The 12,003-nt window shown below is 33.3% G+C and overlaps 1 protein-coding gene across 2 annotated transcripts; it reads left to right on the forward strand.

The window, feature by feature from the left end:
- The first annotated feature begins 95 nt into the window (after positions 1–95).
- Positions 96–11,041, forward strand: LOC141459270 (uncharacterized). Of its 2 annotated transcripts, XM_074138127.1 has the most exons (9): positions 96–670; positions 3,594–3,702; positions 4,801–4,947; positions 5,146–5,235; positions 5,601–5,788; positions 6,090–6,525; positions 9,172–9,387; positions 10,297–10,445; positions 10,581–11,041. In XM_074138127.1, the coding sequence occupies exons 2-9, from the start codon at positions 3,630–3,632 to the stop codon at positions 10,713–10,715; spliced, it is 1,434 nt and encodes a 477-aa protein (XP_073994228.1). In that variant the 5' UTR covers positions 96–670; positions 3,594–3,629; the 3' UTR covers positions 10,716–11,041. The 2 variants fall into 2 exon arrangements, with proteins under 2 accessions (XP_073994228.1, XP_073994229.1); XM_074138128.1 differs by lacking the exons at positions 9,172–9,387; positions 10,297–10,445; positions 10,581–11,041 and adding an exon at positions 7,449–8,605 and having other exon boundaries at positions 106–670.
- Positions 11,042–12,003: the final 962 nt, after the last annotated feature.

Raw genomic sequence — 12,003 nt, forward strand, 5'->3', positions numbered from 1 at the left:
ATGACGACAATAATTACTATTATCAGGGCGATTTGTTTTTCACTTTCACTGGCCACTCGAGAGCTATTTGTGTAAATTTTGATTTTCACTGGGAATAAACGTTCTTTTCGATTCCTAAGTAAAAACCAAAATGTCGGCCGTGGTGAGAAATTGGTCTATCAGTGAGATATCTGTGTATTACTGTCTTGTTTCGGGGGACAAGTTAGATTCTTTTTCATATTATTCTCGTACTGAAACCGTGCACTTCAGTGGGTGAGTATAACATAAATAAACAGTAAAAAAAAGAGCTTTCAGCCTTTCGAATGAAGGAGAGTAACTTATAGAACGCAAAAGTCTTAAAAGAATTCAATAGATCCTAAAAGTAACTAGAAGATAGGTTGTCGATGAGTAAGCTGTTCACTGTTGAAAAGTGACTGGACCGAATAAAAAACACAAAAAAAAAATGGTGCATCTATCAGATATGAAAGCTCCAGTGAGGCGACTTACTTAAGAAGTCGTATCAGCTGGTAGGAGCAGTCACCGTTAGTAGGTCGAAGTAGTAGTGCAAGAAAGCAGGATGTAGCATCGCGAGTGGGGCAGTTCAAATTGTCTGTTTCTCCGAGCGTGTAGAAATGTGAGTCAGTTGGTTATACTAACTTCACTTAAACGTCTTCTACCAACAAATCAGCAGGTAACTACTATAGTTTATTCTAGTCTATTTAATTGAAAAAAAAAAAATGTAAATCTTATTTTTTATTTGAAACTCATTTGCCACTCGATTCTTCTTTTATCGAAGTATTTAAACTATTTTTCAAAATTATTTTGTTTCTATTTGTTATAAAATCAAAAAAATTGTGCATTAAATATGGGGATAATTCTGGCGCTAGATGTAGGACAATGAGAAATGATGATCCTAATTCTAGCAATGATAGGGTTCACGCAAACAGAAATACTAGATCTTTGCCTTGAACAAGAATTGGCTTAGCTAGTCTCTTAAAGCTACAAAATGTTATTTGGCCTTTTTTACAATTTTTTTTTAAAGCAAAGAAAATTTTCGCGATCGTGATAATTTTTTTCAATATTAAATTTTGGCGAAAATATCTGTTTTTTGATTTATTTTTTGTTTTCACTTTGTAATTGCACTTTTTTTTAATAAGGCATGTTCTTAAAGTCACCACCAAGTTGTCTTTTCTTTTTTTAAAAAATATTCGCAGAGAGATTTCATCTTTATAAAAGGTCTGTCTCTAAGTCCCCTTACATAAAATCCATTGGCAATCGAATTTCTTGCCCAGTACGACCTGGTTCCGTTCAGTAGAATAATAATAGTGAGGTTCACGAACTTACTCAATATTTTTCACAAAAAGTCCAACTGAATAGCACGACTAGGCTACCTGATTACGTGCGATAGGGAGTTATCCTTGTTTTTACTATTCCCAGATAATGTGCCACCCAACTTATGAAACAGAACAGATTCAAACTGAGATCCTTAATCCGAATGAAACTCATAAGAAATCCTGATGAACTTTTCCTCCTATACAATCGAAATTGTCTCTGAAAATAAATCCATCAATCCATTTAGTGAAATAGTTAAATATTTTGGTGATTGGAAATAGTGCACTCATATTTACAGATAACCTTGAGAATAGGAATTCTGCGACACGGAAGCGCAACCAACGTTTTACACGTTAAAAAGATAAAAAAAATTGTGACTATAAAAGCGTTAGGATTTCATCAGAGTTTTGGTTACGCCAAATAAAAAGATACTTTCTTTTACCATTACTGAGAAAATCACAAAAATCAAATATGGACGAAGAGATTCACACTTCTAGTCCAGAATTTTTTTTTTTTTTAAAGCTCAAACTCTATCACAAACATTTTTCACCTCACTTACTGTAACCGTTAAAACCGTACACATTAAACAGTTGATTTTAGAGTACACATCAAAAAATTAATTTTTAAGCGACAAAACTTGAAAGCGGTAAACTTAAATGGACAAAAACTTTTCATGAAATCCGCGTTTCTGATCACTCTTGCAATTTTTCAAAATTTTAACAACTAATTTCATTCTAGTTAATATCAAACAAGTGAGAAGATCGTATATTTTAGAAATGACAACTTCGCAACTATCTTTTAATGAAATTAATCTGGAAAAATGTTATAAATATGATGAAGGCTGTGAATTTTCATGTATACAATAAGTGAACCAAGTTTAAAGAGAAATCTTAGGCGAAATTTTCGAGAAAATCTCAAAAAAGTGAAAAATCCCTTTATTTCCGTCAGAAACGTTTAGTAGTATTTCCTGTGACACCGTATGGTGAAATATGTACGCATTTTGAGCTCCTGTAATTTTTTGTATTTGAGTTAGTATTCACATTAAATGAACATTATCCGTAAATGTGCATGCACACATAGAATATGCATATAAATTTTCTAAAAACCTTATTTTCGGATTCAAGGTAGCTTAAAACTTGTATTTTTGCTGTGGGAACGCAATATCTTAAATTTATCTCGATTGCAATACCTCCTATATTAGTAAGAGTAAACAAAAAATTGATTTGTGGGTGAGTTAAAATTAGGGAGCTTCCTAAAATTGATAATCTTAATAGATTAAGGTAAGGGAAATGCTATATAATCGCACAGGACTTACTGTTCACAAAATACGAGTAAGTTCGTTGTAGAAGGTGCTGGTGACCAGAGAAAGTGGCCATCGAGGGAAGTGTGTCAGTGCCCGCTCACGAGCAGTCACTTTCCTACATAACCTTCAATGCACTCATTCATATTTACAGTTTATTCATTTGTTATCTTACTAAAACAAACCCTCTATTTGAGGGTCCAAAACGTGATAACGTTGGAAAAATTTTTAGTATATTTTACATACTAGTAGTTCTAGACTGAAAAGGACGGAATTCATAAAAATTTATCATAAAGTAACTGGTGATGAACTACTGATTCATGGTTAAAATAATAAAAAAAAAAAAACTGTCTCTAACATCGTTGTTTTACAATGCCTTCTTCGGATCTCAGCGATTCGACAGCAAACCCAGTTAAAAAAAACACTTCAAATGAATGTTAAAACCAACAAAATTATAAGTATCTATTGTCCTGGTGGCATATTGAGCCATTAAAATTAATTATAATTAAATTGATTGAATGTGAAAAGAGATAGGTTTTTGCCTCAAAAAGTGCATTTAAAATCTCTCCAAGAAAATTTATTTTAGAGAAGAAAATTGTATGTTTTGACTACACACATACTACGATCAGTTGCTGCTCACTTTTTTCATTAAATGAGAAAGCCACTTATTGATCCGAAATAAGTACGATCTATCTAACGAATATTTGTTCAAAATAGACACAGTAAAGCCTTTTCGGCGAAGTCCTCTTCTGAAAGAAGGTTGCCGGGTACTTAATTTTCTGAACGATAAAAATATTTTCTAAGAGGCAAAAGAAAAGTATATTTCATAAATTATACTAATTCTCCTATTATATATTTAGCCTCTCTCTCAACAATACTGACTCTAGTTATATTTGTAGAAATAACAAATATTGAGTGAGCTAGTTTTTTAGAAAGATAAAAATGAGAGTTACAATATTTTTTCTTCTTCTTCTTGTTGCAGAGATAACAATTACTGCATGAAAGTTTATTGAGGAAAATGAAATTATCAACAGTGTTTGAACTTCTAATTATATTTCTCTTTATTGCCTTTGCTGCTTCCAGAAATGTAGGTAAGTTGATTTAATTTAATATTAAGATGCAAGCTAAAGTACTTGTTAAACAGGTGATCGCGTAGTTGTAGTTCGGCTTGTGGCCAACAGATCGCAGGTAAATTAACTTATTAGAACTGTTTAGTGTAGAATTTATTTTCTTACATTCTCATTAAAAGGAGAGATCGTGATATCTAATTTGATTATCTGTTTAGTATGAGTTTGTTTTTATGATGTATTACCATTCCGCTTCTTCCCTTCTGAACCTATTTCTGTTAGGCCTCTATAAGAATGAAGAACTAACTGAAGTATGCCCGTCTCAAGCGAGTGTATTCATTTGGTACGGTAATTTCAATAAATTAATTCACCAAATTTCCATCATCTCCCACGGTTAAAGCTCAGCCTATCTGACTAACTTATTAAGACACAAAAACGCCATTTCAAAAAGTTTAAGCATCTACAGCATGTCACCATAGACTGTAAATCAATTTTCTACTGCTTTTCTTTGTATTATTTCGCATTGCAATTTTATTCATATCCTCTTAAATATTTTCATCCCTAACATTTGATCCTAACCAGCGCGAACTTTGTTATTATCCACTTCCCATGACTCTAGAGGGTAACTAGATGCTGTGGGCTAATAAAATTGGGATACTAATACGGTTCTAAATTAAGAATACATATTTGTTATGTTACGAATATGAATTTCTTTAAGTTAATTCCAGATTTATCCAATGCAAAAAATGTAAACATATTCATTAATAATTTCCAAACGATTTGTGTTGTTTTTCCTTGATATACTTAGTTGAATCTATTCTGGTTTTACATGATCGTAGATGCTATATGTGGAAAAACGGAATATGTTTCACTATTTACGAAAATTTGTTGACGGTTTCGTGTCTGAACATATTAAGAATATTACAATAACTGCACAAAACTTTGCATAAGGGCTCTGACAGACTTTAGGCCAGCTGCCTAGCTCTATATGTTATGCGCCTACCTTCTTCAGGATGCCAAACTTGTCCTACTTAAAACACATACACTCACTGAGATCTACCGCTAGAATGGTATTTATTTTAGCAATACAGTTCTATTTTCGAAATCTTTATATTATTACAGGTGAAACGAAAGTGAAAGTTTTAAGGAAAGAAGAGAATAGCACAAAGCCAGCGAATCCAACACCACTGGGCAGTTGCAAGTGTGCCACTCTGCAGTGCAACTGCTGTCGTCATTTCTCCCTGCCGATAGTTTCAGTCAAAGGACCAGGTAATCATTTGCTTACCAAATATAACATGTAACAGTGGGTAGAAAACTTTGCAGATTCTCCATGTAAAGTTTATTTGTTCAGGTTGCTCGGCCTATGCACCACGCTGTAGCAGAACTGTAGCACCAATTGTTTTGGCACAAATGCCAAAACGTCTTTCATTTAAATATAAATAATTTTTGTGCATTGTTTTTAAACAGGTTGTGCATCAATCACTTACTTAAATGGAAACTCTCTAAGGCTAACCATGAGCTTCGGTGATCGAGTTCTGCGAAATATCACCCTTGCAGGTTAGGCAAAATATATTAAAGTAAATTATGAAAGATTATAATCGCTTATTAATCGCCATGTTTAACGACCTACTATATTAATAGACGAAAGCACATTCTTCACTATTTTATAAACAAAAATAATTTTAGTGGGTGTAGAAAAAGAATAATTGCACAACAGACCAAGTCTCATCCCGAATTTCAGTTACAACAAGCAGCTTGCATGATGTAAATGATTAGAAATAACTAGCCTGCACCAAAAATCTTTTCAAAACAATATTTGGGGATAAAGCAGAAGTTCTAGACGATTTGCAAAAACGTTACCATGGAATCGCTATCAATTTATTATCAGGCTAACTTTTTGTTTTGTTTTTTATTTTTAACAGGTAAAAAACCAAATCCTGTATGCATGGGTCTACCTGGAGGAGTATCAAAATTCTGTGGTCGTATCTATGGAATCCAAAGAGAGGGTGATCACTTTCGTGCATGTCTGGCTTTGGAACTGCGAGCATTGGACGACATTGAAGCAGCACTTCGTGTTTCCTGTTTTACATTTGGACCACAAGGCGTCAAGGTAAGTACACTACTAGTTTCACTAATAATTTAAAAAAAAAAGATCTTTTATTTCACTTACAATTGAATCGTGATTACGACTGTGTTAAATTTTCTAAATCGAGTGTACACTGAAAATGTAACCTTAACTACGTTTAAAACTCAAAATAGAAATACTCTTAAAATGCAATATATCCCTCTTAAGAAATGATAAAAGTAGAACATTTACAAAAAAAATTAACAAAAAAAATGAATGTATCTCTGCCAGGATTCCCAGTGTAAACAATATATCATGTTTTATATTTTTTTTATTGTTGGAATAGCTGGAACCAGCAAGACCATTACCAACCTCTCGTCCAGATGGTGAGGATGAAGATGACGATGAAGACGATGATTACAGCGATTTCGGATTGGATGATGATGAAGACGATGATGCAGAGAACGATGTAGATTCTGGTGAAATTGACTATACGGGATTCAGTGCACTCAGCGATGAATTTTTAGAAAGTTTCTTTGAATCGTCCGATACTAAAAAGAAACCATCTCACACACCACAGAAAATTCCAGCAACAACTGTTGTATTTTCGGAACATGTCACAAATTTACAAAATAAAAAAGTAACAACACTAGCGCCCACAACGGTAAACCCTACAGTTGTTACGTCTGATTATACTACTCCAAATCAAACCATTGTTGAAATTCAACAAAAAGTGACAACAACAACTGAAGTAAACAATTCCACATATGACCTGTTACAAGGTGAGTTTAATCAATCCGATAATCTTTTAAACTAATACCATTAGTGGTTAACAAAGTTTTTTTGGGGATCATGTATTGTTAGAGGTTAACAAAAGTCTTTTGGGATAATCTCTATGTTGCAATCATCAACTACTGGTACGCTTTATTCTTTCTCTTAGTGAAAACCCCACAGACACTCCTGCAACTACTCTTAAATTCATATCCTTTTGCCGTCCATGAATGCAAGTGGCTGCGGTGGTAATAAGGTACGAGTATATTCTCTTTAAGGCAGTTCTTGATTTCTTACGCCCAGGAGGTACATCTGCAAGAACTATCGTTATTATTGTGATTTGACTGTTATTTGCTGGCTACCAGTATACCATCTTCATCTTTGTCCTTCCAAACCGTTCTTCCTTTATATCCTTTCGTCAGACGCAAAATTATCACTTCCTAAACGACCGCTTTTACTACTTTTTTCATTCAATTTTAAGGTCCACCTTTTTTCCAGCAGCATTTGCGGATTTGTTGTCAGATAGTGTAAGAATAGCCCCGTTTCCTTCAGTTGGTCTTATTGTTTCATATATGGCTCCAAATTGAAGCCAAAATATCCTGCAACTTTATCTTCACATATCCATCATTAAAGACAAACGTCTTTCCAAAGTAACAAATGTTATTGTCGTTTCACGTAACGAAGCCTTCAGTGCAGAGTCTTAGGTGCTGAGAGCGGCACATAAACCTTAAGAAGTTTTTAAGAATCGCTTTTCGCCATTTAACTCAAGATTGTGATAAAATAGTTTTTTTAAAAAAAGTAACCGAGTTATCATAAATATTTTGATGTGAAATCAGCTAATGGAAAACTACATGAATATAAATTATTTTAATTTAATGAGTAATTGAATTGTTTACCAAGAAAAATGGTTTTTAATTTCGAAACTTTTGAACAGGAGATGAGAGCGATAAAGAGGAGCTACAGAACCAGGCAGAACTCCAAGTGCTAGATAAATTACAAGAAGAAGAAAAAGTAGAAGAAAATGATAGCAATACAGAAGATCCAGTAGAAGTTGATGAAGATAATGATGATAAAGTGACCGAACAATCTGCAATCAATGTCAATCGCACTGATGAATTTCGCCAATTAAGAAGTTACGTGCCGCGTACACCTTTTGCACCGATGACATTAGCCGAACAAGAGAAACTTTTTCCAGGATTGTCTGCGCTGATAAAGCGACCAGCTCATCACAGAGCTGCCTATGGCGATGTGATCACAGCGCGGCAGTATCCCATTGAACAACCAGCCAGCGCAATCAGTTTTGACTTTCCATCCGATCGTAGTGCCAGAAATCATAAAAAAATGAGATTTCCACTCGATTCTTAGCTTTGAATGGACAATTTTATTTCCTGAATTATATATAGTGTTTATTACATGAGTAATTTTACATCTGTAAGGGAACATTTTGTTGGAGTTGTTTTGCAAAAATAAATGCTGTTCAAAAATTAACGAGGCGTTCTAGCTTAGTCAGAGACGATTGACCCCATCATAGACCAACAACATTGGATATATTTTTGTTCTTTTTGTGCATTATTTGAGTCTATGACCAGTAAATCTCACCAAGATTCCTAAAGTATGTTATTGATAGTAAGTTTTATGGCAATCCATTTTTTTTTAAGTCGTAGAGAATTGTTTTGGATCACCAATGCCTCATACTGCTTCTCCAATCAATTTTACTGCAACTTCACATTGTTGCGAATTTAAAAATTAGAAGAAATAATCCTTTTTATATAGCAAAGGAAGATTTGCAGTTGTATTTTGTGGTGCACATATTTGTTGAGATTTTCTATATTTTGCACCGCTTGGTATACCCTAGTCAAATAAATCACTACCAAACATTGTTTGACAGTTCGCAAATATTAAAAAAACGGCAATTATTTTTGCAACAACCTACAAGCACCCAAATCGGAACAACTAGTCTGTGAATTGATACCACAATTGACGCCTAATTTTTATAATCTGAAATTGTATTATATTTTGTTTAAACATTAATTATTGTAAATAATTGTTATTTATATTTATTTATTATCAAATAAAATAATTTATTCATGACTTTGGTTTAGAAGAATTCAGTAACCATGCCATTCACAGCATAACATTATTAAGCAGAACAGTAGAATGGACACTAGTCTCCGCAAACTGCACTTCTGATATCTTCAGTTTCTTATGGTTATTTATCAAACATCTAGATATGCCAGATAAGTTGACAAAAACTTGATCACGTCCAAACCCCAAAGACAGAAAGAGCGGCTATACTTCCTTTTCGAAAAAAAAGTCTTCAATGACTATGCTCAAATTTGGATGCTACCTACAAGTTTACAAATCACTATTGAAATTTTTCGGAAATTTTGAAGAAGCAGTTGTAGGGATTAGGTTAGATTTTAAGTGAGGCGACCGTTAAACAACTTATTAATGACCATTCTGATATATATGTACTCATACTCCCACTTAGGGTTACGATAGTTGCCCATAATGCTTATATTTATGTAAAGAGCGACTAAACAAAGAATTTCCACGTGTCATGAGATTTGGGCCTTTACAATTCGATTAAATAAGAACTTGAAATAATTTTTTTTTTTTTTGTAATGAAGTGTATAATACGATATGTGTTTTAAAAGATGGCATGCTAGCCAGGCAGGCGGTACCTACACCATCAACGCCCTGTAACTGCACAGAAGGCAACTGCAGGTGCTGCACCGGCGCTTTATTCCAACGATTCAACATAAGCGCCAATAACAGAGCTTGTGTTGTCATCGATTATAGTCCTGAAGATTTTGAATTTAATTATAAACTTTTATTCAATGATAGAGTCTTACACACCAGTCAACTTTCAGGTAAGTGACGATTGTTAATAAAGAAGTATTAGAGCATATTAAGTTCTCTAAGATGAAGCCAACGAATTCCAGAACTTTGGGTGAAACTGGCTCAAAGGGAATAACTTTCAGAGAGTTTTTTTTATCTTTGCGAGAATACAGGGTTCTCCTCTAAAATTTGCCGCTGATGTCAGAACAGAACTTAATTTTCTCAGTTTTTCTCTTGGGTTGGCTCCCATGAAAAGAAGCAGAGCGGTAACAACTTGCCTGCCTAAAGCTTTTCCCTGTCGATAATAATAGAGCCAGTATGATTGCCGAAAAATCAATAAAATATGTATAGCAACGATATTGTTCTAGTTCTTTACAAAAAAAAAAAATAGATAATTACGGTAAAATTTACTCAATGAAGTCGACAGTAAGTGTCGGCTTGGAGCCATTTCAAAATTAGTTAAGAGTCTGAGAATCTCAGTCTTCTTACATTTTCTAAATTGTGTTCTCAGAAGGCATTTTATAACCATCCTGCTGTTGCAGTAAGAGTTTTCAAATGCGTTTTGCACTTCAGCCTTAAGCCAGGCATGCTAATTTGAGTGATTGAAAAAGGTTCTATGCTGGTTGAGATGCGAGTGCAGAACTTGCTTAACTCCTTTAAATGCAACATTTCTTTCCTGCCAAAAGTCTTGCACCTTTAAAATCTCATTAAAGCTCATCCAGCTGGAAATAGCCTCTAATCCTTCAAATTATACAATAAATACACTATTAGTCCTAAACAATTTACTGTATGGTTAATTTTCGATTGATTAACGTATAAAATTAAAAAATATAAAATATTTTACATTAGCGTGAATGTAATTGCTTAACAAGTAAAAGTATTTTTATTGTTATTTATGTATTTTTATTACAAAAGAGGGTATTAATATCCAAAAATTACAGGCAAAAACCCACGACCAATTTGTTTACCAATACGAAGATTTACAAATGCAAATTTGTGTGTTCGTTTTTCAAATGTGTACATGTTAGGAAGAAATGTGCATGCCTGTGTGAACTTAGAAGCAGTTTGGCAAAACTTTCAGTTATTCAAGGTAATATTTCTAATTTTTGTTTTTGTTTTGCTAGTGACGCTGCTTATTTAGCCTTAAAAAAAAAAAAAAAAAAATCATTTGGTAATTCATATATGAGGAAATATTCTTATGATGAGGATGTTTCTATGTTTAAAGGTAAATTTTGACTGCATACGTATCGGAACCAGTGGAATAGCTTATGTGAAACCAGAAGATGGCGGAGGTCTTGCTGAACTTCAATTGATTTCTACAGAATCACCACTAGATTTAGACTACAACGACACTGCTTAAAATACCATCAAAGCTGGATATATTTTTTATTGCCAAAAACCATTGCCTTTTTTTTCAAGCCTTTGTTAAACAGCCAGCTTTTATTTTCTGTACTAGAGATTGAAGATTGGAAACAAAATAGATTATTCAGTAATCAACCCTCTTATTAAGCAATTTACTGCGAAACAGGTAAAGTTCATTGTAAAGCATCACACGTGTAATTAATGTCGTTTTTACGAAATACTTGATACACTGCCACAATATTTGAAAATGCTTAAGCCTTTATATTCTTATTTATAAAACAATGTTTTATTCATATGATCTCGGTTGGTATTTAATATTTATTTCCCACCTACAAAAATAAGTTTTCAGAAATACCCGACCTTTCTCTCTCATCACAGACAATTTGGAGGTGGCAAAATTACTGTAAATTGGTTACCTCTGAAGATTTCAGTCAAAATACTACATACAATAGATCTGTAGTTAGTAATATGTGCTGATAGATCGTTAGTTGGTGCTGACCTTTGATTTTGTATAAAATGTTAAGGAATTAAACGTAGTTATCATACCTATTGCCTTAAAGTACATGCATCAAGTTACTGTTCTTAAACATTTTCTTTGGTACCGAAAGCATTCTAAATATAATAAATCTCTTCGTATTTAAACAGATTTGTAACAAAAAAAAAAATTAAGTAATGGACATTGTTCAGGCCGGTTTTACGACCCATGATCGATCAGGTGTCGTGGACGTAGATGGATAGCTAACATACTTAACTATAAATTTCTGTCTCCTCTACAGGTAACTATTAAGGTATTTTTTCTTGTTTGTAAAATAAAATCATGAAGTATTATTTTCCTTGTTTGTTGAGCAATTTCTTGTAATCTTTTTCAAGAATGATTATTTATTTATTCTTAAAAGAGTTTGTACGAAATAAAACAAGATATGCTCGCCTAAACTTATAATTAAAAATGATTATACTAAGTACAACTAACTAATAAAAATTCGAAATAACAATCAAAAGCTGTGCATGCTGAAAATAAATGTAAAGTATTAAAATACACCTTACACATTAACTATTAAAAATAGTAAATAGACTAGATCAAACTATGGTGATAACTCTCTCTGGTTCCCATTGCACCTCTCTTTGCAAATTCCTGCCGAAGACATTCAAAGATTGCTCTTCATATTAACAACTTAGAAAAAAGAATTGAAATGGTTACATCACTAGTAAACCACAACCCCCAAGTGACCAAAACCTCCTCCCAAAGTCCCAGAGAGAATATATCTCTCTCTTCAATAACTTGTGAC

Source organism: Rhodnius prolixus, unplaced genomic scaffold (assembly GCF_049639745.1).
Source record: "Rhodnius prolixus isolate KJV_2025 unplaced genomic scaffold, Rpr scaffold_11, whole genome shotgun sequence".
Classification (NCBI taxonomy): Eukaryota; Metazoa; Arthropoda; class Insecta; order Hemiptera; family Reduviidae; genus Rhodnius; species Rhodnius prolixus.

Excerpts from the sequence above, each read along its gene's own strand:
- LOC141459270 (XM_074138127.1), top strand. The coding sequence starts at position 3,630 with ATGAAATTATCAACAGTGTTTGAACTTCTAATTATATTTCTCTTTATT. Across the intron at positions 6,526-9,171 it reads CACATATGACCTGTTACAAG|ATGGCATGCTAGCCAGGCAG; the intron begins GTGAGTTTAATC and ends GTGTTTTAAAAG. Across the intron at positions 10,446-10,580 it reads AAAACTTTCAGTTATTCAAG|GTAAATTTTGACTGCATACG; the intron begins GTAATATTTCTA and ends CTATGTTTAAAG.